A 25,164-nucleotide genomic window follows, 5' to 3' on the forward strand; every position below is an offset into this window, starting at 1 on the left:
CACGGACGACATCCCGGCTTCTTGAGCCCGTCACAGCACGGGAATTGAGTGGCTTTGCGGAAGAAACGGCTGTCAACTGCAAGAGAGATTCCGGTCCTGCAGGCTGCAAATGGTCTGCAAATGCCTCTGGATACGGGTTCAATACGGAAGAGGGATTCCAAGCTCCGTATGCTTCTTTCGCCGTGGCAACACTATCGTGTGTGACACACGTTTAGAACAGAATCCAGAATTTCCCTACTGGCGTTATGTCGATTCTTTGGCATTCCTTGCAAGCCAACAAAGACACGTCGAAAACACTTCGTCCCACTATACGGATATCTTTACCCATGCATACATTAGCTCTGGCTCGGGTCTACCTCACAACATCTACGGAGTACGGAGTATTCGTTGCGTTCATGTCTGACTTGGAAACACAACGACTTCACGATTCATGCGAGCTGCATAATTTTGTCCACCGGGGGGGGGTGTCTCTCGCTTCTTCCTGTTAGACGGACAGCGATCCCTTGGCCTTCAGCCGTCAAGTGTTCGAACTCCCCGCTAGCCAAGCAAACGGACGCCGTCAGAGGCAGACAGCGACAATCGTTTTTTTCCCCACCCCCTTTGGAAATTTTGAAGAGGGGGCATTCGACTCTCTCTCTCTCTCTCTCTCGGTCCATCCCTGTGGACCTGCCGCCAGCTTCCGCGGCCAATCAGCAAGCTGTTCCTGGCACTTTTACCTTTGCGGCGGCGATCGTGCGCTCCTTGCCTCTGCGGGTTGGGTCACATTTCACCATCAAGACTGTGAGCTCAGCTGGCTTCAAAGAATAGTATCTGATCATTCTCATGTTGGAAAAGAAAGCATTTTGCACTATCCGTACAAGACGCACAGTGTCGGGGACTTCTGAGCTGCTGGGCCCTGGCGCATCCTTGCACCAGATAGTGGCATCAGATCTCAGTCATGGCAGATCCCGGCCAAGGCTAGGGCTTCACAAGTTCACGTTGTATGAAAGAAAGTTGGATCGTCGGGGCTGCTGGTGCTGTTGACGAGTCGATAACTGCTTATTCGTACGGAAACGGTGCAGCCCAACGGCCAGTAATACTTTCCGACATGAAGATGGGCAGACTCAGGCTGTAAAGGTACACTTTCTCAAGCAAGTCCACCCTGAATCCCAGCCGAATGGTTGTCGGCTGTTCGGTCGGGAAAGCTACTGATCCAGCGGGTGGAATCGCAGCCCTAGATTACCAACGGGTCCAACTCTTTGAGATTGAAGAAACAAATACTTACTTTCTTGGCAGCAATCAGCGAGATTTGTCCTTCAGCAACTATTCATCAGAGCCTAGAGGCACTGCGGCAGCGGTGCAGCATGCTTGGTCAAGCCCTGCTGGACCAAAACACGTCAGCCAAGTTAATATGACCTGGGCCATCGAGATTGAGCACGAATCGGATTTAATCAATGTTTGATGGGCATGTGGGTGCGAGGTTTCTGCTGACGGAGCACTGAAAGCCTCGACAGCCAAGGGGAAAATTCACGCTACAAGAAACACAGATTCAACTTCCCCGCCTGCTCCCAGGACTTTCCCGGTCCTGCAGCACGGCATGAACGCTGGCGGCCTGAGTTCGAAATGGCCCGGTGCAGCCGCAGATTGAGGTTGTCGCATCTTGATTGACTGGAGAAAGAATGGAGTCATCAAAGATGTGCCGTGCGCCAGTTCGTCTGATAATGACGCTCCTACCAGCCGGGCCGTTCCCAGTCTTTAAGATTTACAACTGGTTTTTGGCGGTCCAAAGCTTTTTTTCTTACCTATCCTTTTTTTTTTTTTTTTTTTTTTTTTTTCCTTTCCTCTTACCAGCGCTAGAACGTGTCTCCTCCAGGTCCACCCGGCGGCATCTTGTTGGCAAGGCTGACCCGGGGCTGATCGCTGGGGAAGACGAGGGATATTCAGAGATTGACGGCCATACTGACGGACGGGCAACGGGGGCCAACGTGGCATCGACTGATGACGGCACAGAAAATCACGAGCGTCGTGGTTGTAAACCGACGATCCACGAAGTTGTTCAATGGACACGGCTCACGCGGCGGCGTGATCGGACCGGTACCTCAAGACTTTGACGGCCTCCCTCCCGGCAAAATCCAGGGCGGACGGACATTTATTGCCCCTCCAACACATGGCCTCCCGCTCATCGCCGTATGAATATACGGATAGAGAAAGGCAGGGAACGGATACGGCTCGAGACTGTCCGGGTTGAAGGTCCATGCCCAGAATGCCGTTCTTCGATGCTGGAAGTTGGCCATGGTTGTTGAGAAGAAGGATAGCTACTTCGTCCTCTACGTCAGTCAATATGGGTAAAACGGTCTAAGATGAAAGACTGCCCACAGCCTAGACCGGTCGTGTGGCCGGAGAGTTGTGCAATCCCCGGGGCGAGAGTCACGATTCGTGTTACCACGAGAGGCAAGTCGTTTGGGATGGATCAACGATGGATTGCCTCTGCCACTCTGGCCGTCTGGCTCTGCAGCGTTAAGTTACCAACAATGCGCATCCGTACGCCCACGTCCATTGCTCCCCCCCCCTCCCTTGCCGGCGCTAAGAAGCCGACGTTATTTCGCTTCCGCACCACGCTGGGGCCCCCCCAATCTCCGCGATTTGCACCTCTCCCTCCAGTTTGGCCGCCACCCTGGGCTTCCCATCGGACGGGTCATCGAAAGCCGATGTCAGGGCTGAACCAAAGGGCTGCCCACACAAAAAAGAATGGCAATGATGGAGTCGAGGTTGCAAGAGAAATTTTCTGTGAGAGTCTGGACCCTCCGTCACTGGGAAGCAGCTGGGAAGAGCGTTTCTACCATGGCAGCAGAAGCCATGCGATGATTCCCGCTCCGTCACTCCCGATGACTGAGAGACTCCCATTCCCCACGGGCCTCCAATGGAGTCGCCATTTCAGTCTCTTCCCGTGCTTGTTATGCACCCCTGCTTTGAGGAATGCAACCCGAGACGGCGGGTTTGGACTGGAATTTGATCTCCCTGGTCGCGGGGAACGTGCTACAGGTTACTACCGGCCGAAAGTGGTTGCATTACTGCGGCCCTGTCTTGGATCACCATTCCTGTTCTCTGCGCTTTCTTGTCACACACGTTTCCGAGTCCGACTTGAGTCTTTGCCAGACGAGAGTGCGCCTGGGACATGGCTTATCACAGCTTCGAACATGTGCTGCACGAGCGAGTGCACTGCAGGCGATTTTCATTTGCACTCCCCATCTGTAAGGTTTCCCGACTTTTCTTCGCGCAAAGTATCGCCCAACAGCGGGCCCGGACATGACGGTCACAAAGTGTGATGCCACTTTGTTAGGGTTCATGTTATTTTTGTTTACAAATTTCCCCGAATGTGTCAACTCGACGCGGTTCAAGGCGCGGTTCAAGGCGCGGTCCGCGTCGTCGGGCGGTGGGAATTGGCGTTTTGGCGGGGTAAACTGGACAGTATGATTCTGTCCGCTGGAGCCGCTATTACGGATTTCAGAGTAAGGTATTACAGCTCACACAGGCCGACCCTGTCGAACGGCGGAACATGAGAGATTGGGAATTTGGGAGGGGGCGTGCGTTGTGTGCCATTCCTCTTGAGGTGACGTTGAGAAGTTGAGAGATGGTGTGAGCGGCCGTAGTAGTGGACGGCTGATAAGCCCATCTTGGGGATAGTTCGCCCGTGAGGCGATCGAGTCCAAGAGAACGAGGTTAGCCGCAGGCGATGGCAAACATTGACCGGCTGGCTGGCGTGCTGCGTCTAAATCTAGAGATTTAGTTGGCGGACTGAACGTCCGATGGGTGTGGTATCCGTATGATCTGTTGGAACTCGGGGATGTCAATGATTAGCAGCGACGATGGGGTCGCGCGTCGGCGACGCGGTGGTGTGAGGTGACATTGGATGGGCGGACGAGGGCACACGCCAGGTGGGACATCCAGGGTTCGATCGATGGCGAAGTGGCATTGTGCTATCTTGTCTCGACGTCCGGTGTAACGCTCTTGGTGCCAGGTGCGGAAGCGAGACATATACTTCCGTCCGGCCCGGCGATGGGAATGTGGCCTGCGCCGGCCGGGGTTCGGCCCCGGAGCCGGGTCCCGGGAGAGTGAGACGTCGGGCCGCCTTGACATGGGCCTGCGATGCATTCCGATCTCTGGGAACCGATTTGGACAATCTGGCAGGGTAAGAAACTGTGCACGTACATGGTCGGGCAATAAAATGACTGCATTAGCCTCTTTCGCCATGTTTATCTCCGTGTAGATTTGAATCTACGAAATGATGAGGAAATAAAATTTATACTTGATGTACACTTGAGGTTGACAACACTCTCATACGACCCTGCAACACCCTCACTCAACCCGATCCAAAACATCCTCCGACCATCGCCAAAGCCTCCCAGCCAACTCATCATCCGTCGCCATCTCACCAAGCTTATCATCCGCCAGGTGCCCGACAGGCATGTAAAACCCACCATTCACGAGATCCGCCTTCTTCGCGGCGGCAGCGGCCCAGACCTGGTTCCAGCAGCCTTGCTCCGGCGTCAGGACCGTAGACCCCATGATCTTTTGCGGGAGGTAGACGAGGAGGCGGTTGAGGCGGCTTTGGTTTGTTACGAGGCCTGTGTTGACGAGGCCTGGGTGGATTGCGAGGGTTGTGATTGTGGGGTGGCGGCGGGCGAGGGAGCGGGTGTAGAGGATGTTTGCGAGTTTGCTTTGGCTGGGAGGGTGTTAGTTGGAAGTGGTTTGGGGGGGGGGTTGTGATGAGTTCGAGGGTCAGTAGGGGAAAGGAAGGAGAGAGTAGGTACGTGATGAAAGAGATTGGAGTGACGTACCCGTATCGAATCCATTGTCCCAGCACCGGTGGTCCAGCTTGCGTCGTACTCAGCGTGTCAAAGGAGATGCCATCGCTTGGGTGGGCTTGGTACCCGACGGACGTGAGGTTGATGATGCGTACGTCTGCCGGGGCATCACTACCGCCGCCACCGCTGGACGAAGATCCAGACCCGGATCCCTCGGCGGTACGTAGTAAGACGGGCAGGAGCTCGCGCACAATCATGGCGTGACCGAGATGATTCGTAGCGAACTGGATCTCGTAGCCGTCGGCTGACAGGCCTGCGGCGCCGGCCATGATGCCTGCGTTGTTGATTAGGATGTCGAGGCGGGTGTGGGTGAAGTGTTTTCTGATGGCGGCGCGGATTGAGGGGAGGGAAGTTTGGTCTAGGGGAATAAAGGTTAGGGGAGGAGGGGAGGAGGCTGCGGATGAAGATGCGGGGGAAGAGATGGCGGCAGCGGCCTCGATGAGGGCTTTGGCGGAGGCGTGGGAACGGCCTGAGAAGTAGATGCGTGATGGGTTGTGGGCTAGCAAGGCGAGGATTGTGGATTTGCCTAGGCCTGCTGTTCCTGTGTGGTTGTTAGTTGTGTTGGTGATGAGCGAATTCTGTGATATGTGTGTACTAGGTATGTGTCTTTTGATGGGGAATGAACGTGAAGCGGATGTTGGATGGTGATATTGAAAGAGCCGTGATCTTTTCCCTAATGATCTCAACAGTGTCCTGAGTGATCTTCAACCAGCACTTGCGTGGAAAGGGCGGATGTCAGGTGTGATTGTTTCTCTCCTATGAGGATGAAGTCACCACAAGGTGATATAGCCAAGAACGATGGGAGGGGAAGCGGATGGTGGAATATGTCGGGGTTGGCACGAGCTAGAATAACCACGACGATGGGTCGTATCAGAGTAATGAGATGCTTCAAAGGGCTCCTTTCGATACAATGTTGAACGAGAGCAGCATGGGACATGACAAGAAAAGTTTTGGGTCATACTGCTCTCCTTTCCCCGATATCGACTCTCGCGCTGAGTAAATGAGCCCGATGAGGGAGGAAGAAGAAGAAAGCAGAAGACAAAAGACAGAAGAAGCCTTGATCTTCTCGGAAGCTGTCCATTGAGAAACGAAGGGATGTGAGGGAAGTTGCGAAAGCGATGGAAACCTCTGCAGAAAAAGGAGGGCATGGACTCACCACCGGTGACGAAGATGACCTTTCCTTCGAGGGAAGGGATGTCCGGAGTCGGATCATGCATGTCCTTTTCGTACACAAAGAGGGCGACCATCTTTCCGAGGAAACAAGCGGCGTCAGAAGCTTGATTGGGAGCGTGAGCCTGATTTCTAGGCACTTGAAGTCGCAAAGATGTCGGAGAAGAGCTACTTGTCGCCCGCCGCGGATTCTGAAGTCGCAAGTAACCTGGGCAAGACGTGGTCGGAATATGACAAGCAATCCTTTCAAGGTCGAGGAAAGCTCTTAGACTTGATATATCAGTCTTTGTAGGCTCTGTGGTTATCCAGACCTATCTTGGCGATTCGTGATGTTGAGGATGGTGGTAGGAACTTGGGCCGGTGGCTCGACTACGATCGATAGGATGTCTTGGAGAATATGGAAAGAGAAGGAGGAGGCTCATGCATCTTATACCTATTCAATGAAGCTCATGTACTTCCAAGACTCGCTCAATATGCGCCGCGAACCGCACTGACAGTTCCTTAGATCCCCTACCCTACATGTTTAGGCTATACATGTGGTTTACGACAGCTCTATTCACCAAGTTGCGCCGTCGGCGATGTGTCTTCGCCCGTTAGACCATGGCCTCCTATCTCCACAAGATCCTTCATTCCCTTGTCTACATGCTGTATCTGGTAAGATCAACGAGACATGGCCGATGATGAGTCCATATTCCTAGGTAACGCTGGACGGATGAAGCTATCGTGAGTGTAAGCCGTCTGCATAATGGCGGTTCAATGCTAGGCTCATGTAGGCATGCGGGTCTGTAAGCAATTCGCGAGTAAACTATTGGTTGAGCGGGCTGGTTCGTCCCAGTTGGAAGACAGAACTGAGCGATGAAGCTTGAGGAATGTGATGACGAAATGAAGTAGAGGGAATGATGCTGCCGCCATGCCGGTTTGGGCAGTGGAGATGTAAGCCGGTGGCATTTGGAAAATCGCCGCTTTGGGGATGGTGGGCGGATGTAGTCAGCTTGTCGGCATCATGCTTCTTTGATATATCGAGGCTTTGAGCTCAATCTCAGCCGCGGGCAGGGCTAGCTTAGTCACAAAACATTACTTGAGGTGGTCTTGAGGACAAGTCGGAGACAGGTGTGCCTCACTCCGAGCGCATCGCACATGAGAAACTTCATGGAGGGACAGATAGAGCATCCCGAATGGCGCGACATCGCAACCAATGAAAACGTCTAGCACGAAAGCAAAGTCGAGCTTAACATCGGCGACAGCGTTAGACGTAAACCTTGCTGCGCTGCTCCCGTCCCGTCTGATGGTCGGAGTACGGATACCACGCGGAGGCAAACGGGTCTGATCCGAGGAACTCGCTTTCGGGGTCCGAATAGAGATTGAAGTATCAGAGCACATGAACGGCGTCAAAGATTGCGCCGAGGCCGGGGGGCCCTCCACATCACATGGGGCCGGGGCTCTGATGGATCACAAAACGGAGGGACACGGGAATAAGAATCGCCGCGGGGGTTTGCCGCCGTTTCTTCTTTCTTTTTCCTGATGCCCCACGGTTGCCTGCTCCCCAAGTCTCCATGTAAATCATGCGGGTTTACCGGGAGATGACCATTTCCATCAGTGAGGAAGTCAAAAATCAGTTAGGGACCGTGCCGTGCCGTGGCCCGTCCAGTTCCGTTTTATGGGCGTTTTATGGGGGTTAAGTAACTTGTTGATTGTATGTATGGAGTATTAGTTTCTTGCCGTTTGGAGTAAGAGGAACGAGAAAAATGAAGGGATTTGGACTGGGCGTGTCTGCGGCGGGGAAACGGGATTTTAACGCAAGGAAACCCAGTTCCCCGGGTCCGCGCAATGTGAATTTCCCATATTTCACTTTGAGCAAACGGTTCTTTGGACGGAGTTGCACACACAGTCGGCGGCCCATCCGATGCAATGACCAAGCGGGGAGATGACAGATGTTTACGCGGGAAGTTGTTTATGGGGCCTGGAGTTTGGTGATGGCGATGCCTCTGAGAGCAAGGTACTCTGTAAAGCAGGCTACATTGCACATTCTCTTCCACGAGATTTCAACGATACAAATAGTACAGGTGGAAATGCTCCGGGTTTTGGTCTCCGCCGATATGCATGTTCAAGATTCAGTCTGTCTCATTGGCTGCAATCAGCAATGTCTTTGCCGGGGGGGGGGGGGGGGGGGGGGGCATCGAGCCGTGGAACCGTGAGACGAACTGCGCAATATTGGTCTGGGGGTGACTGTGCATATTTTTGACATTTGACGTTTGATATTTATTTGCTCATTGCTAAGCATTGTACGGATACATGTTCTGATGATACAAGGCCAAGCTCTAAGTGACAAACAGTTATCTTGTGACTCGTCACTTTCTGGCTGCAACCAGCACTTGGGTACGGCCAGGCCGGTGACCGGTCTTTCTCCTCCACCTCCACCTCCAGCTTCCAGATACGACCAATGCGGACGAGGGGAAGTGTACATTACATGTAGCTTCCATGACTCCGGACCCAGGTCCGAAAGGGAAATGTGGCGGCAACAAGTGCATTGCGAGTACGGATCTGAAATTCTGTTTCCTCTGGTGCCTTTTCCACGGACGCCGCGGTGCGAAGCCGGGGCAGAGGGGAATGGTGCAATCTGGTTGGGATTGCACGAGAACAGATGGCAGGGAAAGTAGAGGAAAGAAAAAGAGAACAAGATATGCCGCAACCCGAAGCAAAGCCTCCATGAGTGTGAATGCCAACCATATCGGAAACGCTGGGGCTTGGTTTACGTCGAGTGGATCGTGTTCAATGTTGTCTTGGTGTTGATGGATGGCAGTGCACGCTGCACCAGACAATAGCCCAAACCACAAACCAAGACCAAGCACCACTTGGGTTTTTTCCCCCTTTGGTTTTCTCTGCCTCTTGGCTGGCTCGGGGGTTGTTCCCTGACAGGCTGACCTCTGGGCGCAAACGCACATCAACGGTGGTGCAGTGCAGCTCGTCCCCTTTTGCTCCGTTCAGGGTCTTGTGGTGTAGGCCCTCCCCGGTCCCCCCTCATCATGCTCCCCCACGTCGGGCCGGTAATCAAAATCGAACTTGGTCTGGAACTCCTGTCAGCCGATGTTTCCATGCAAGGCCAGAGTCTCTTTTGCTGTGTGCTGCTGCCTGCGCGGTCGGATATTCTCCGCTTGGGATCATTCCTTGCGAGACCGAAACAGAGTTGCAGTATTCCATAGGTAATGTGATGAGTAAAGCAAAAGGGAAAAGAAATAAAGGTTGTGTGTAGTGTTATATTTGTGACTGTTGGAATTGGACTAACCTTTGCATGCCAATGTGGATTTCTGATCGAACTTCCACACACACGACTTTTGACACCCCCGGTCCAAATGTTCTCCAATCGGTGCCCCCTTGAAAATTAAATCGCGGATAATCCGTCCTCGATTGCGTCGGCGCCGTCTCATCTAAGGTGGTTTGTACTCTTTTTCTCCGTGGGATCCCCACTGGGGCCGATTGCCGAATTCGAATGCAACCCTTGATCAGAAACCCAGAGATTGACAACGGGCCTGGTAACGGGGCACCGTTCGATGATCGATCAAAGTGCCAAGCGTGGGAAGACGGAAAAAAACAGTAGCAGGATGATGGGCCGGCGAGCCTGACGTTCGAAGGGTCCAAAGGGGGGGGGGAGGGGGGAGGAGTCCGGTTGCAGCTGGAGTGGTGACGAAGCGGATGGCCGCGTAACGTGTCCCTTTATCCGCGTCACCTCACCTCATCTCGATTTTATTGCTCAGGCTCTCTCTTTCTCAGGACTCTCTTTCCCATGTTCCCGACATCCCGTGCCGTTCCCCTCGCGGCGTACCCCTTTTTTTCGGGGGTTGCTCATTCCCACCTGCGACGACCTGACCGTCAGCGTTGCCGGCCGGCCCACCCGGGCGGGGGATAGAGTAGCAGGGCGGTGCGGTGCGGGCGGGCGGAGAGAACAACTTGGACGGGTTTGGTTCATCTGCGGCTCATCTGCGGTCATCGACGAACCGAACGAACCCCCCCCTTGCTTGCTTGCGTGGTGGATGGTGGATGCGCGGATATACGGGATAAGGGGGTGTGAGAGCCAGTGAGCCACGCAGAAGCGTGAGAAGAACGATGCTTTTTCCTTTTTGCGTGATTGATCGCTCGATGGAGATAAGGTGAGATGGGTGGAGGAGCCAGTGTATGGGTGAGATGGATGATTGCCCTGGAAAGTTGGATGGGATGGGGTGGTCTAGGATGGCCTAGACTTGCAGATCTCTGAGAAGAGTGGCAAGGGGGGGGGGAGGGGTGGTGACTGGTCGAGGAGGGGTGGAGGATGGATCGCTGAAGGATTCGTCCCGGGGCGGTCGGGCGGGAATTGGAGGATGGATGGGAGGGTAGAGGTAGGGTAGGGGGTTGTTGGAGCAGACCAGGAGTAGAGTATGGATTCGAAGAAGACAGAGTTCTGCTCTCTGATGTCTGGAACGGGGTATATGTGAATGATAGAAAAAGAGGTAAAAGAGATAGAGAAAGCCATAGGAAGAAGGAAACAAACGGGATGATCCCTCTCGAGTCGGTTCAAAAAGCTGTCAAATCCCGGCCGGCGGCAGGACGCAGGACTCAAGATGTGTGTGAAGTCGGGAAACGGATCGGAAGGTTCCAGACAGAAAGAGCTTGAGTCGAGAATGAGCCCATGGTCCCGTCCCATAAACCCACGGTCCACACCTCTCAAAGAGTCCAGTCCAGTCCAGTCCAGTCCAGCCGGGAGCCCGGGCCTCAAAAACCAAGGCACAACGAGGCAATGGGAAGCTCATTACTCAAATGAGGTAGAAGGAGAAGAAAAGTAAACGAGGTTCCGGTTTCCAAGTTTCTCTCAGTGCCAGGAAAATTGGATCTCGTGGCCCCTGACTCGGATGTCTGCGGCCTGGAGCAAGGCGAGAGCATCGGCGGCTGTGGTCTTGTGGAAGTAGACGACAAACACGTAGCCCTCGCCGGTTTCGCTGGCGGCCATTGTGCTAGAGAGGCGTGTCGTGGCTGTGTTGACGTGGGTTGAGAAGAGGTGCTTTTCTGACGGCGTCATGGACGGTGGGAACCCGGATGCGCGGATGCCCATGAAATTTGACGACGCTCGGGGTCGGAGGGGTCCACTCGGGGAACCCATGGTGGCGATCGCTGGAGAAGCCGTGGTGAAGGTTTGGGGGGGTTATTTGGGGGAGACCGGTTTTTTTGATCGACGATGCTAATATCGTCGAATCGGATGTTGTCTAGTTGTTGCTGCTGTTGTTCTCGTTGGGTGTTGTTGATGAGAGATGTTGATCCCGTTGCTGGTGTTGTTGTCGTCGTTTACTTTCGGGGAAGGTCGTCGACACCAGGTTACTAGTAGTCGAGTAGGTTGTTGCCGTTTCTGCTGGTCGAGGTTTGTAATCTTCCGAGGAATCCTTTCCGGTCTGCTCTGGCTTGCAGGCAAAGTCCCTTTAACAATTCTATGGCGTCGGCACGGGAGACGGAATGACGGAAGTTTCTTTGTCTGGAAGTGTAGATACCGAAGGAACCGTCTAGAGGATGTGGAGGGCAGTCTAGATTTGGTGTTGGTGGTGGTTGTGGTGGTAGCGGGTGGTGACGAAACTGCAGAAAGGAGAGTCGAAATTGGATGGGGTAAGGAGAGGAAGCAACGCAGTCAACAAGAATGTTCCAGACAAGCAGATGCACAGCAAAGGGTTAACTAGGGTAGAAAAAGAGATCAAAAGAAGCAGCGGCAGTGGAGGGGGACTTGAAAGGGTCTTTATCATCTCACGCCTCACGGCATCCACGGGAAGGGGGAAGGGGTCTGGAAGGGGGCAGCGAACAAATAACACGGCAAGGCCATGGTCGCCTGGTACGGAGTACTGGTAGTTACACAGCAGCATCCCATCCCATCCCATCGCCCATTGCCCATCGAGACCCTCGTCGCCCTTCCTCATCACACATGGGTACTAGGTAAAAGGTACTGCGGATATCGACAAGGACACAGGTACCTCGAGCTGCAAGGTTATGTGGTAATGTACATATTACTCCATGGCTTTCTACAGCTCTGCCTTGTCCGTCTCCCACGGCTCCCCATGGACTGGGAGAGAGATTTGGGGAGGGGCGCATGGCTGGACCGAGGACTGTGGATATCTCACGTCCCTTGACTGTGGGCTCGCCCAAACTGTGGCACCGCTTTTGCTCGCCTTTACTCTGCTGCCAGCCAGCTGCCTCTCTCGCTCTCTCTGTCTCTCTCTGCTACAGCAACTCTGCCTTTGGCCAGTGTCCAGTCCTTTCGCTTGCCGGGGCTGTGGAGTAAGAATGGGCAAGGAACAAAGAGACCCAGCGCCATCAAAGGTACGGATACACGGAGAGGGGCGCGCACCAGCGTACCAGAGACTGACCAATGCACCAGAAGGGCTCCAGGGCGGTTACCAGGTTCCAGAATTTGTGTGTCATTCTCCTTCTTCTCCCCCCCCCAGTCAGTCGCCCAGAACTGGTGGTGCTCCAGCTAGCACCCAGGCACAGGTAGATGCCACGGAATTCCAGAACTTGCGCCCAGAGGTTACGCATAATGACTAAGACTACCTTAATGGAGGAGGACCCGCGGGGGACCTGCTCGCTGAAGTCCGTTGCGTCCGCTGTCTGAAAGGACGAGTGCCGTCGCGGCATCATCCAGGGGCACTGTGGTTTGGGCCAGGCTCTCCTTTCTTTGCTCCAGAGTGTTTGAGCTTTCTTTCTCTGGCTTTGATTCTGGCCTTCTCTGTGCCTCTGATTCACTATTGCTCTATGCTCGCTCTTATTGAACGCATTTTTGCTTTGCCCATCCATTTCCCCTCAGCCAGGGCAGTCCAGGGCTTCAAGGATGCCGCCACTATTAATAGGATTCTAGAACAAATTGACAGTGTTTCAGAAACACGAGCCACTCTATTCTCGTACGAATTCACTTGACCACCAGCAATCAAATCTTCTGATAACCTCTCTTTTTGTGCGAGTGTACATGGTGATTATTGTATGGTCAATGTCGAATCTTGTGTTTGAAAGATTTCCACAATGTGGCATATTTGGATATTGGGTATTTTTGGCTCAAGTTTGAGGGGCTCGTTTAGCCAGTTAGCCGAATTTTTGCGGCCCCTCTCCAAGGCGCTGCATTTCCCGTCATTTTGAGTTGGCCCTTGAGCATGCCGTCTGGAACCTTGGGCAGAAACGGCCCCCAAGTTAGTTGCCTCTATTTCGGCTCCCTTTGTCTTCCATTCAGCCCTCTTAAACACTATTGGCCGCGGGATGCGTTGGAGGTTATTCGTCTTGGCCGTGAATGTGTTCCAATTGTTCTGCAGCTTCGGTAAGACGGAACCGCCGTTGACCAAGAGATGCAACATCTCGGTAGTGCTGGTCTTGCGAAGCCAGCCTCATTCACATGTCCAAAGTAAGGCATCTATCTATCTACACATGAGATTATGAGGGAGAAATGGCACCGGAAGGGAAAATCCTGCAGACTGTCATTTCAACTCAGCACCTCCGATTGGACGCACTCGATCGAAATGCCTCGTCGCTAATACGAGATGTCCCGGCGATCATTAATTGCCCTTCACTCTACTGACCGGTGACTTACTGCAGACTGGCAGCAAGCCATAATCAAAGAGGCCCTCGTATGAGCTCATCTTCGAGTGGATCTGCGCAACTCCATTCGCAGAAAAACCGCCTATTCCTGAAAGAAGGCTATTCCCGTTCTCAAATGTTCATATACATTACATGCGTTGATGCCCATACGCGATGCACTCTAATTTTGATGCTTCCTTCGTGGCTGCCCTCTGCTCCTCCCAGGCCGACGTGTAATATCTGCCATCTACTATCATTCAGGCCCATGCTATATTTCCGTTCTGTTTCGGCATCCCTCCCTTCTATCTGGGACCGACATCTGACGAGACCAAGAGAGGCTGAACTCGCCAACGCTGTTGAACCCGTCGTCATAAGATCAAGGTTACTGTACATATAGCCACGCGGGCCACGGGTTGGGCACAGCGCAAATCAGTGCACTCCGGCCATCTCTATTTCTCCATCTCTCCAGTGAGCGGTTTTTACCAAGCGGCCACGGAAGCGTTTTTTTGGCGAGGCGGCAAACCAATCTACGAACAGGAGCAAACTGTGGGCATGCTCCGGCCCGAAGTGGGAAATCGTTGCCCGAATGGAAAGGTCTCCCGAACTTCAGATCAACGGCTTCTGGCCTGATCACACGTGTCGCCTTGCTCATCACTTGTCTCGAAACTTGAGAGCCGTTATTTGTAGGGCGGCACCGGGGAAGCTATCTCACGGCTATCGACGTTAGTGCGGCTGCCTTCCTGTCACTCTACTCCCGGATGCCCCCCCTTCTTGTGCAGTCGGCGTTCGCGCAGCGTGGTACAACTTGACTTTTGGCAGTTCCACCGCAGGAAGGGGGAAAAGGAATTGGGAACGGTCTAGGCCTTCGCCGAAAATGCGATGCCGACAATGCAAACATGGGACAACCCGACTCGTGCAAGTCGCATCACCATCAACAGCACAGCCTGGAGCTGGGCTGCTGCGCGCGCAAGAAAGCAAATGGAGCGCGCATAATCCACGGCGGCTGAACGGGGGGCCTGGGTTCAATCACGATCAATGTAACCTTGTAAGCGAGCTAGACGCCGCCGACGGGACTGGGCTCTTGGTGTCGCAATGTCGACATCGTGCATCGTGCATCACGCGCATCCCGTTGGTGTACCGTGTGGCCCTTGAGCCTAGTCGCTTGAATCGCAGTTTCGAACAGGTGGCACGAAGGAGAAGAGATAGAGGCACAGATCAGGAGGTGAGCTTGACAGAGAGAAGAGGGAGAGAGAGAGAGTAGCGAGGGGTCCCACGGTCCACGATAGCTCAGAATAGGAGATTTTCGGTTTCAAATTGAGTGTAGGTGGTGGCACGACGGCGGCGGCTGGGGGTAGCTGGTCCTAGGACCCTTTGACGATTTCCTCGCCTCTTTTCTCGCCTCGCCGACGACCCGGACCCAGCTCCGGACCCTTTCCCCGTGCGTACTTAGGCAACTACCAGCTGCCCATGTATCTAGGCCAAAAATACTCTGAACCTCGAGTGCTTGGGTACTCGATGGAATGGAGGCCTGCTCGAGGTCCATACGGGTGACAAACGGATTCTCACGATGGAACCTGGCCACTGCAAGCTAAGCAAGCGAGCCGAAGCTTATTGCGCTCCAATGTCGCCCGTCAAACTGAGTGTATTTCCCATGGAGCCCCAGCTGGCCCGCCCCTCAGGTTCAGGTGTTTGTGCTGGATCGAGACAGACTGGACGCGTAACGGTAACGCACATGGCAGTGTGGGAGAGGAAGAAAAAAGTTCCTACAAAATCCTTGAGATGGGATTCTTGGGAATACTACCCTACGGATTTTTCCTACTTGCGAAGTAGCGCAAAGTACCTTACCTTAAGTCACCAAATACGCGACAGCTATTTTGGCATGTGTTTGCCAGACGGGAAGATGAACTTGTCCGTGTCAATGTGACACCTTTCAGGGTCCTCTTTTGTCTCGCAACCCGCGGTTTTGATTTCCCATTGACGAGTCCACACGAGCTTACGTGCCCTCGCTCATGCTAAACCAACTTTCCAAGCAGCGCAACGCGAACAAGAACCGTCCCACCCCCACGCGAACCCGACGAGACGTTCCTGCGCATCTTCAAAGGATGTTTTCTCGTTTTCCCTTCGCTGCTGTTGCGCATTCGTGTTGTTGCTTGCGCCGTTCTGGACCACCGCCACCACACCACATCCCTTCCCGCTTGGGCACGCTGACTCCGCCTCCGGGGATCTCGCGGTTTGACCGTTGGCCCGTTACCGTTGCTGTCTCCAGCCCCCGTGTAACCCGGTCGATCCTCTGCCTTACGAGAATACGTGATCAACCGAGGAGGAACCCGCAGAAAGCTTCAGGAGTTGAGGCATTACTAAACACCCAACACCAACGAAATACTGTACGCTCGTCCGTTCCGCGTCACGCACATGGTGATTCTCTGCCCTGGCAGAAACACTCTGACGCGCAACACAGATCGTACGCAAAACCCACGAGGTATGAACCAGTCACAATCATCGTGCGACGCGTGTCTTGTCTCCAGTCCGTAGACACCTCTTTTTTTTTCTTCTTTTTTTTCCCCTCACTTTCCACATGTTCCTTCATGTCCTTAGTCGCAACAAATGTCCTTAGTTGCCGCTGCGACGTTGGATGCCTAGTGTGACTAACGGCTATGGTGCTGCTGCGCCTTGGCTGGACTTGCCGTGCAGGCTCGTGTATGAAGACATGGTGACCCTTGCTTGAGGGGTCCTGGGCGTCGGGCGCAAAACAACAACTAGGGAAAAACAGTTCATCGTACAATGTAACCCCAATGGTCCAATCTCTTTCTGGAAGGCCACTAATACGGCACCTCCGAGGCTGACTGAAATTACTGCCCGCGGCCAGCAGATTTGAGCCGCTGGGCGTGTTGTGCGAACAGACCGTGAAAAAGCCAAGAAGGAGGTTTGGGATATTTCTTTCGCTCCATCGTAACAAAAGTTTCCGAAAGACGTGGCTTTTTGGGAACTATAGAGTCGGCCCGAAAGAAGAAGTTCTTCGTTGAATACCTCGCCCAAAGGATGGATTGATCTGGGAATGAGATGTGACGAATACGGACATCAACGAAGAAATGCGTATCTTAGAGTGCGATTAGGTATTCAAGGGTAATGATTCCGGTGCTGGGATGTTGACTCAATGACTCGGATCCAGCCCATGCTTCTGTAATACACATGCGCCTGATGCGTCTGGACGCTGTCGGCTGGCCTGCAATTCACACGACTTCCTGCAGCAGGTACTGGTTACTGCATGTTGTATGCCCCGATTCGTACGAGGCCTCCAGACTTGCGATGCTTCTGGTTGGGCTACTTGTGGGTTGGTGGGATCTAACCCTGGATACGAACCTCCACGCTGAATTTCGTGCTTGGTCCTTTCACTCTGGAAAGATGCTGTTGGCAAGAAGCTGTTTGGGCTGTTCTAGAACATCATTGGTAGAGGGCGACTAGGTTGCTGTGATGGTGGGTGATATCGCTGAAAAGCCTTTGTCCTTTCATCTCTTGGATGTAGCGAATATCGAACGACACAGTACCAGCTCATTCCACGTGATACATAGCTTGTTGGCGAAGTAGTACCAGATAAACGCGGGTGCCGAGCACACCTGGTCCGATACTTGTACCCCAAGGTGTCACATGGTGACGTGTAAGTACTCCAGGCAAGCAAGAGTAGTTCTCGAGAACTTGGTGATGAGGCAGGAGGCGTCGTTGGCGTATGCAGTCGATAAGAGCCTGTCTATCCATTCGATGTTCTTGAGCAACCAGGCAAAAGAGCGGTCTGGACTCCGGAGAGGGGTAACGTGACTGACAACACAAGCTTCATTGTATTGAGAGTAAACTCTGTTGAGGCAGCAGCCTGAGCTTGATGCTCGTCGGTATGGCGCAGCCATGACTTCTCAGTATGGAGATGTACACACTTTTTATTCTTTTCCGCTTCTGTTAAATCCTGAGCCAGTGGAGGGAGGTGTCATGGGCAGGATGTCAAAGGAGGGAAGCCTCTCAAGCGTACATCTGCAGCCATGAAAATGATTTCTAGCTGCCTTTAGCACGCCAATATCGTAACAAGTTTCGATCACAGAGACTGCGGCTTTTCTGATGCAATCATTTGAAGAACAGTGGGACGACTCAAAATATCAGGACTGCGATGACACATGACTCACCTTAATTTTCATTCTCATAGTTCCTGAACAATCTTGATCCGTGAGCTTTGTGTAAAGTCCAGGCTTCCAACATATACATGAATTAACGTAATAGGAAGCAAGCAGCGTTGGAAAAGCCCTGAGCATGCTTGCTCGCGACAAGTCATGTTGATACCTACGTGGTCAAGTTGCAGACTGTTTCCAAACGAAGTAGTGGGATCAGTCTTAGGGTCAGATCTAGCATCATGTCATATACCTTATTGAGAAGATGTCTGTGGTAAGCATTTAATGTTTCTCTGGTATTCTCATGATGATCTCCATGAGCGTTGTGCTATCCAAGGCTCAAGAATCATATCAAATTGATGACTGTTTTTATATATAGGTAGTAAGTGACGAAGCATTTCGTTCTAACATTCTTTGAATTTCTCAAAGTTTCTGACCACATGATGCGTTCCAGACACAATTTGAAGATGTCCCTGATCACCAAGAATATTCAAGGCTCGGATTGAATACGACTTTATGACTCTTGGCCACGAGGATCCATCCGAATCTTTGAGTCTTGCAACCAATCTTCGTTTTGTTTCAACTCCATGTAAGGCTATCATATCTCCAACACTTGCCCCTTATTTCCAACAACAGTTAATCCAAAGCAAGCCACTGTAACCCCTGAAGCTGACGATACTTCGCTTGGCCTCATCTGCCGTCGTTCTGGTGTCGGTCGTCAGTCGTGGCCCACCGAGCCATCTCCTTACTGACTTGGAAGGTCCTTAGTTACTCATTCCCTAGCAGACACCAAGCCTTGTTGGCTAAGTGGTATAGCGTCTCACTAGTAATGGTGACATGAGAAGATCGGCGGTTCGATTCCGCCACGAGGCAATTCGCAGTTTACAAAACGAGGGCAGCCATGATTTTTGTTTTTGGATCTCGTTGATTAGCGATGCAAGGCGATGGATGAATTCGCGATTGTGCTCCACTTTCTCAATGCTATTCTATCTATCTCTGTCTAGGTATGCGCGTCCATAGTAAACTGCAATTCTTCTTTGGATAAATGAATTTTGAAAAACACCAGTTGAAAAAGCGGTGATTCCAGTCAAGCTGGCGCAAGTCTTGTTCTTACAGGATATATCCTTTTTGATACTTCACACAACTTTGATAACAAGCGCATTTCGCAGACAGATTCCGACCTTGGAGGTGTGGAGACAGCACGTGTGGAGGACCGGCATTGGCCGTCAACTCATTGTCGGAGTCTCTTGCCTCAATCACCTCCAAAGTTTCGCTTTACGTAAGGATCTTTGGTCCCCAAAGTCCTCTAGAGTAGCGGGGTTCGTCCGGTTCAAGGTATCGGGATGCCGTAAGCACCATGAATGATACAAGAACTTCAGTCGACTTCCTTCTGAATTGCACAGGCTAGCTAGTCTCAAGTTTCCTTCTACTCAAGGTGTTGCTCTGCCAAGTTTCATTATTTCCCTTGCTCGACTGAATCGCCGACAGAAGTTACACAATGTCAGCCGCCGACATGGATCCCGCGCAACGTCTCAAAGATCGGAAGCCGATCCCGAAGCCCGTTCCGGCTTATCTCCCGACCGCCGGCTCGGTGCTCACCGTCGATAAGGAGTTGTACGGATCAGCGCAACAGGCGAAGAGAGTGTTGGTCGAAGAGTTCACGCTGCCGATCCGGTCCGGAAGAGCATGGAAAGCACCCGCCGGATCAATCGTGAGGATTAGCACCCCAGAGGGTCCTCAAGTCGGTACGTTACGAAGCCCATCTTATCTTGAAAGAAGACGAAAGAGAGAGGCTTATTCCGGCTGCAGGTGACTTGAACATTTGGAATGCGCACAACCCCCGCGAACGCTTCTGGGCGAGTCGCACGAAACAACTGCACGCCAGCCACGTTTCGACAGGCGACCGGCTCTGGTCCAACTTGCCTTACATGCGACCCCTGGCCACCATCATCAAGGACTCTCTGGACTGGTATGGCGAAGACGAGCACGGTGGACGCGTGCACGACCTCCTCGGCACACGCTGCGATCCCTACATCAACACGGTTCTCAGCGGCGGCAACTACAACTTCCAATGCCATTCTAACTTGACGCGCGCCGTGTTGCCGTACGGGCTGATCGAGCAGGATGTCCATGATGTGATTAACATTTTCCAAGTGACGGGATTGGATGAGCAGGGACGGTACTTTATGAACCCCTGCCCGGCGCAGCCTGGAGATCACATCGAGTTCTTGGCGGAGCAGGATCTTTTGATGGCTTTGAGTGAGTGTCGCCCCTTATCCTAATTCCTGACAAGCTTATTGTCTGCGCTGCGACGACATGGACTCCAGTAGTCCGGGTTGATGGAGCCATGGTGCGGTTGTGAACACACGACTGACTGTTATCATAGGCACGTGCCCTGGCGGTGACCTCTCGCTTTGGGGCTTCGGCGAGGACAGCGAGGAGGAGATGATCAAGTGCTGTCGTCCGCTCAAGGTTGAAGTATTCCGCCTGGAGGACGAGGGTCTCTTGCAGCGCGGTGGCTGGAACCCTGCCGAGGTTTCCAAGTACAGCGGACGTCACGGAATGGACATTCCTCTGGGGGAAGTTCGCAAGTAACCCTGATGCATGGAACGGCTGTGGATGGTTTTTCAGAGGAGTTATTTTTGGGAGGCTTGGATTGTGAGGACTGGAGTTAGGCGCGCGTGGCGGAGTGGGATGAAGAAGCTAGACAGGACGAGAACATATATCAATGTCAATGCCTCACAGCAAGTTGAGTATCAGATGTCGCCCCGGTATCGCCTATGATGTACCATGTCCCTTGCGCCTCCCAATGCCGAAATGCGGTCTATCCCGCTGAATCGGTAGCACCGCCGCTGGCAACAACCCAAGATGAGTACGAGTTATTCGCATCGACCCCAAACATGACCGACGCCGAGCTCCTCTTCTGCATAGTCAACTCATCAGCAGCGCAGCTCCCATGCAACTCCTGATCCCACCAAGGCCCCCTGACAGCATTCGCAATAGCCAAGAACGTCGCCGCTCTAAACGGCAGACCGCGCGACTTGCTCCTCCAGATATCCAGACAGCTGACAGAGAAGACGACGCCTAGCATCGCCAGTACGATCCACAGCACCACGGTCCGCTTTATGTACACGTCCTCCTTAACCCTCGCTACCACGGGCACGATAGCGGTGCCAAAGTACCCAGCCGTCGAGATCGCGGCGATGGACTGTGCGATGTTGCCGAAGAAGTGGCCCCAGTCTTCTGCGGTGGGTATCGCGTACAGGGTATCAATCGTTTTGTCGACGATTTGGAGTTGCTCGCGGAAGATCCACCAGGGGATGGCAGTCATGTAGTCCTTCAGCACGTCTAGTGCAGCTGTATCGATGGCCGTGGTGTTTGATCCCGGGTTGCCCACACAGTCCGTCATCAAGGTTCCGTTGTACGTGCAGGCACCGACTTCCCATGAGAACTCGGGTGTGCACTTGCTACGGGAGATCCAGTGGCCCTCGGCCGTTTGTGTGAGGCTGCTATCGTTGGTGAGAGTCTCGGCCTTGAGGGATGAAGAAGGGCCCGCGGAGATGAAGTATGTGGTGCCGCCAATGGGGACCTCGTTGATGGAGGTATTGGCTGCGCTGTTCCAGAGGCGCAGGCTTTGCGACTCCTGCTTCCTGGGGGTAACGTCGATCGTCTGGTTGCTGGAATCGGGGAGGGTGAAGGTGAAGGAAGCGTTCGCGCCGTTGAGAGAGGTGGTGAACGGTATCTCGGTAGCAGCTTCGCAGTTGGCGTCCCAGTGGTACAAGACTAGGCCGTGGTAGGTTGATGTTGATGTTGAAGGTAAGGCTGTGTGTCGGGATGGGACCAATGACGCCTGAGAAGACGTCGACGAGGGCACTTTGGCTGACAATGTTTCCAACAAAGGTGTAGACGGTTCGCGAGAGGAAGTTATCGTTGTCACCGAGAGTCTGCTTGAAGGTACCCTGCCCGTTCCACCCCATCGCATTGGCCAACCTTGTAACGGAGGAATCATCCGATGGGAGGATGGGCATTCCTACAACGTCAACACTTGTGATGTTATCGTAAAACGCTCCGGTGGTGAGCATAAGTGTGCCGACGGGAACGATCGAAGTGCGAATGACGATGAGGGCCGCCTGCATGACAGCGTACCGCCACGAGTATTTTCCCAGAATCCGTAGCGTCCAAGCACTCGAGTCGTCTCCGATCTTGTCCAAGTCCGCCAGGAGAACGGGCCGCTGCGCCGTGAGAGCGAAGAGTCGAAGGTGTCGGAAGTCGTGCATAATCCATTGGACCAACATTCCCGCCGGGGCAAGTAGTGCTGAAAGCGCGATACCGGAGTAGAGCTGGTCGACCTTCAAGGCGTCCGGCGTGCGGAAGACGCGTTGCATGTAGTAGTAGTCTCTGTCAACCGCGGGTCCCTGATATGACCAGACAACTGCCGCCACCGCGGCAAGAAGATAAAACAAGATGCAAGCGATGTAAATCTTGAGAGACCTGAAGTCCTGGAAGGACACGGAGCAGAGACACCCTTGCTTCCAAGGTCTGTGAATCTACTTACTGCATGTCAGCCCCTAATTTTGAAGCCTGGCGATCCTTCGACGACCCGCCCGGGTGGGATCAACGTTGGGCTGAGGGTCTAGCCCATCGTACGCAGCCACCCAGAATAGAGCCAGCTCTCAATAGGACAACTTTTGCCCCAGAGTGAGAACAATCATAACTACCCGCCGTTAGGGTGGCATCTGAATCAAGCTACTCAGCGCTGCGTGCGCCAAGGCCAGCGCACCATCAGCCACTTACTTGGAGACTTGCTAAGGCCTACTAGAGGGATGGGGGGCGATACGTGATGCCACCAGTCTTCATATTTTGCACGATTCAAATCACTGCCGCCGATAATTTAGACGAGATTTACCTATTAGAGGGAGAAAATGTAACTTGATCAGAGGGTCGATTACTGACGAAACCAATGAGAGCCTCTGCTCAGTTCGTCATTCGTAAGGCATTCCGCGATCCTTTCAGGCGCGGACGTACACTTTCTTCGTCTATCGGTTGTTTCAAATTCATACTGATGTCTGCTAAATTTCTTGCTTCTGGATCCCGAGACACACTACAATATGTAACATCAACCACCCATTCAAAGGGAAAGTCTACCATTGCCGTCTGTGGTTCAAAATGAGCTCAACTCATTGCGGCCGTTTAGCCCGTTCTTCGTTACCTTCACTCTGTGCCTCAATCCTGAATCGCCCTTAGATATTGCTTCCCAATTCATCTCTTCGACTTCCTTGTCATCTTTCGATGTAGCCTCCTGAACCAGACCTTCCTTCTCCAAAGACACGATCTGGCTTAGTGACATCCACACATTCCCCAAGCTGCTGCAGGTAGTTAACCTGAGGAATAAGACGGATACGGCTGCAACGAGGAGTAGGTGTAATACGACGATAGTAACGACGATACCAAACCCTACCCACCGTACAGGGATTTGCTTTTCCTCTGTCATGGCGCACTTTGCTGGCCAAGTGTCCTGGAAGTAAGGCAAGGTATCGTAGTAAGACAGTTGCTGAGTGACCGTGAAGATAGCCTGTAATGCTTCCGGTACGCTCAAACTCGTTCTGAGAACGTCTTGAAAGAGCGCGGAATGTGCATAATGGACGGCACGCGAGGAATAACCTCCCGTCCGCAGCATCCCACAAGGCGACGGGTCGATCAAGGGGTCGTAAATGCTACGTGTCAAGAAGGGAAGTTGAGAGGTGACAATGTCAAGCGGTAGGCTTATGCCCTTGCTCTCCCAACTTTCCTTTGGAATGACTTCGAGAAGTTGCGGGTCCGGGCCCATTCCAGAAAGTCCAAGTTCTTTGCAGATGCTTGAATACTGGTTTCGAATGACATTCGCCGTGTGATTGGTATTCGGGTTGTCCCACGCTAGAATCGGTTCGTGGCCGTCGAAGGCACTAGACATGCTGACATTTTGGACATGGCCTTGTAGATTTGTAAAGCATGCGCTGACCGACACGCCTACTTTCTCATCATAGCGTTTTCCCAGTGGTCTGTCAGTACTGGCCCACATTCCGTCGGTGGCCAGTGTCCAATTCTCAGCAGAGGCTTTCCAACGACTATCGCCGTCGTCCAAGCTGCCTTGACTCCGGAGGCCCCGTTGCCAACTATTCATCGTTCCAGTGCCGTTGAATACAAGAAAAATCGAGGTGTAGATATCAGTAGACGCTATCGGTGACGAAATCGGAGAGGGAAGAAATGGTATGGTGCTGTTCTTCATACTAGACCAAACCCCTTTGTTTTCCCTACCCACTAGGCAGATTGAAAAGTTCTCAATTCGCGAAGCGAGGGGGTCATCTTTCGAGTAACCGTGAATGTCTTCAGCGGGCACAACGCAGTTGAATGACCACTTTAACTCGCCTATCTGGTGAAGGTCGTCCTGGTCATCGGCCGGCAGGTTTTGATCTATCGGCAGCTGTTCATCACCTTCTGGTATGCTAAAGTATCCAAAGACATTGACCTCTCTGTAGGTGTCTAGCTGCTCGTGCTTCAGGTAGTCAAAAGCAACCGCAGAAAATGTGACGTTGCTGATGACGGGCTGCACGCAGACCACTCTAGAGTCTATAACAGCAGTAGGCCCTTCATAAGATCGTAGACGAATACGGCTTGGCTCATTCGTAAAAGGAATGAATGCTCGTAGTATAGTACCTGTATCTTCGTGATGGTCGGACTGCTGGCCAGGTCGGCTCCGAAGTTCCGCAAACCTGGGATATACCCAAGGCTTTGACTTCCAGATGCTGGTGCCCTGCATGATTACAGGAGTTTTGACGTAGCTGTTGCCATACAGCATATCGGCAGTCTTTTGCGGTGCAGTAACATTGACTACCGCGAAATCAGAAAGCAAGAAAGTCGAGGCCAATTGAGATGCTGTTGTTAGAATGACCGAAGTTGTGATGGCCACGGTATACAAGGTTCCAACGCCCCAGGGCATGTCGAAAGGGGTCCAATTGACATAGCTCTCAGCATGGAAACAAAGGGAGCCGCGCCGAATGATACTCCGGTTCGCTCAATCATAAGCGAGGCGACCATGGCGGTGAATACGCTCATTTGGAGCGCCAGACAAATACGTACCGCAGCAGCGGCCAGAGTGATTGACCTTGACGCCCAGTCGGCGAAAACAATGTGACTCCAAAATGTGCTTTGCACAGCGAATCCTCCTTTGGCCTGTATCGAAGTTTGCCAGAAAAAGGTCATGAAACCAACGGCTCCAATTAAGGAGACAGTTCCAATGCCGAGGACACAGAGTCCAAACGTCCCTAAGGCTCGCCATCGGCTGCGTTCTTGGCATTGATTCGCTTGGCTGAGCAGGGAGCCAGTCTCGTTGATCAATGATGCCGCAGGGAGGACTTTCCAAGACGGTACGTCGTATTCCAATGTCTTTTGGG

At 52.9% G+C, this 25,164-nt stretch overlaps 9 protein-coding genes and 1 non-coding gene across 10 annotated transcripts; 4 read left to right on the plus strand and 6 right to left on the minus strand.

Moving 5' to 3' along the window:
• The first annotated feature begins 2,256 nt into the window (after nt 1–2,256).
• On the plus strand, nt 2,257–3,438 carry BDP81DRAFT_112721 (uncharacterized protein). The gene has a single exon (XM_060581497.1). It carries the CDS (start codon nt 2,340–2,342, stop codon nt 3,303–3,305), a length of 966 nt encoding a protein of 321 aa, XP_060440232.1. The 5' UTR covers nt 2,257–2,339; the 3' UTR covers nt 3,306–3,438.
• A 786-nt stretch (nt 3,439–4,224) lies between these two features.
• BDP81DRAFT_410130 (short-chain dehydrogenase/ reductase) lies at nt 4,225–6,366 on the minus strand. The gene is made up of 3 exons (XM_060589103.1): nt 6,001–6,366; nt 4,818–5,385; nt 4,225–4,702 (listed from the first exon to the last, which is right to left on the minus strand). Exons 1-3 carry the CDS (start codon nt 6,089–6,091, stop codon nt 4,336–4,338), a joined length of 1,026 nt encoding a protein of 341 aa, XP_060440233.1. The 5' UTR covers nt 6,092–6,366; the 3' UTR covers nt 4,225–4,335.
• A 1,872-nt stretch (nt 6,367–8,238) lies between these two features.
• BDP81DRAFT_112743 (uncharacterized protein) lies at nt 8,239–9,230 on the minus strand. The gene has a single exon (XM_060581500.1). The coding sequence runs from the start codon at nt 8,954–8,956 to the stop codon at nt 8,363–8,365; it is 594 nt and encodes a 197-aa protein (XP_060440234.1). The 5' UTR covers nt 8,957–9,230; the 3' UTR covers nt 8,239–8,362.
• An 886-nt stretch (nt 9,231–10,116) lies between these two features.
• BDP81DRAFT_112736 (uncharacterized protein) lies at nt 10,117–10,989 on the minus strand. The gene has a single exon (XM_060581499.1). The coding sequence runs from the start codon at nt 10,687–10,689 to the stop codon at nt 10,234–10,236; it is 456 nt and encodes a 151-aa protein (XP_060440235.1). The 5' UTR covers nt 10,690–10,989; the 3' UTR covers nt 10,117–10,233.
• Nucleotides 10,855–11,142, minus strand: BDP81DRAFT_464789 (uncharacterized protein; the record flags this gene model as incomplete). Its single annotated transcript, XM_060594197.1, has 1 exon — nt 10,855–11,142. The coding sequence occupies one exon, from the start codon at nt 11,140–11,142 to the stop codon at nt 10,855–10,857; it is 288 nt and encodes a 95-aa protein (XP_060440236.1).
• On the plus strand, nt 10,990–11,770 carry BDP81DRAFT_112735 (uncharacterized protein). The gene has a single exon (XM_060581498.1). It carries the CDS (start codon nt 11,291–11,293, stop codon nt 11,705–11,707), a length of 417 nt encoding a protein of 138 aa, XP_060440237.1. The 5' UTR covers nt 10,990–11,290; the 3' UTR covers nt 11,708–11,770.
• Nucleotides 11,771–12,991: 1,221 nt separating this feature from the next.
• On the minus strand, nt 12,992–13,645 carry BDP81DRAFT_453857 (uncharacterized protein; the record flags this gene model as incomplete). The annotated part of the gene is made up of 2 exons (XM_060592870.1): nt 12,992–13,392; nt 13,597–13,645. The coding sequence occupies 2 exons, from the start codon at nt 13,643–13,645 to the stop codon at nt 12,992–12,994; spliced, it is 450 nt and encodes a 149-aa protein (XP_060440238.1).
• A 4,882-nt stretch (nt 13,646–18,527) lies between these two features.
• On the plus strand, nt 18,528–18,607 carry BDP81DRAFT_t306. Its single transcript has one exon. It is a non-coding gene; the product is annotated as a tRNA-Thr (tRNA).
• A 625-nt stretch (nt 18,608–19,232) lies between these two features.
• On the plus strand, nt 19,233–20,329 carry BDP81DRAFT_330604 (uncharacterized protein; the record flags this gene model as incomplete). The annotated part of the gene is made up of 3 exons (XM_060585416.1): nt 19,233–19,479; nt 19,544–19,993; nt 20,121–20,329. 3 exons carry the CDS (start codon nt 19,233–19,235, stop codon nt 20,327–20,329), a joined length of 906 nt encoding a protein of 301 aa, XP_060440239.1.
• Nucleotides 20,330–20,558: 229 nt separating this feature from the next.
• Nucleotides 20,559–24,710, minus strand: BDP81DRAFT_398758 (uncharacterized protein; the record flags this gene model as incomplete). Its single annotated transcript, XM_060588500.1, has 3 exons — nt 20,559–21,517; nt 21,576–22,281; nt 24,033–24,710. 3 exons carry the CDS (start codon nt 24,708–24,710, stop codon nt 20,559–20,561), a joined length of 2,343 nt encoding a protein of 780 aa, XP_060440240.1.
• Between the last annotated feature and the right edge of the window lie 454 nt (nt 24,711–25,164).

The sequence above is a fragment of the Colletotrichum phormii genome, assembly GCF_030913505.1.
Source record: "Colletotrichum phormii strain CBS 102054 chromosome Unknown BDP81scaffold_25, whole genome shotgun sequence".
NCBI classification, from domain to species: Eukaryota; Fungi; Ascomycota; class Sordariomycetes; order Glomerellales; family Glomerellaceae; genus Colletotrichum; species Colletotrichum phormii.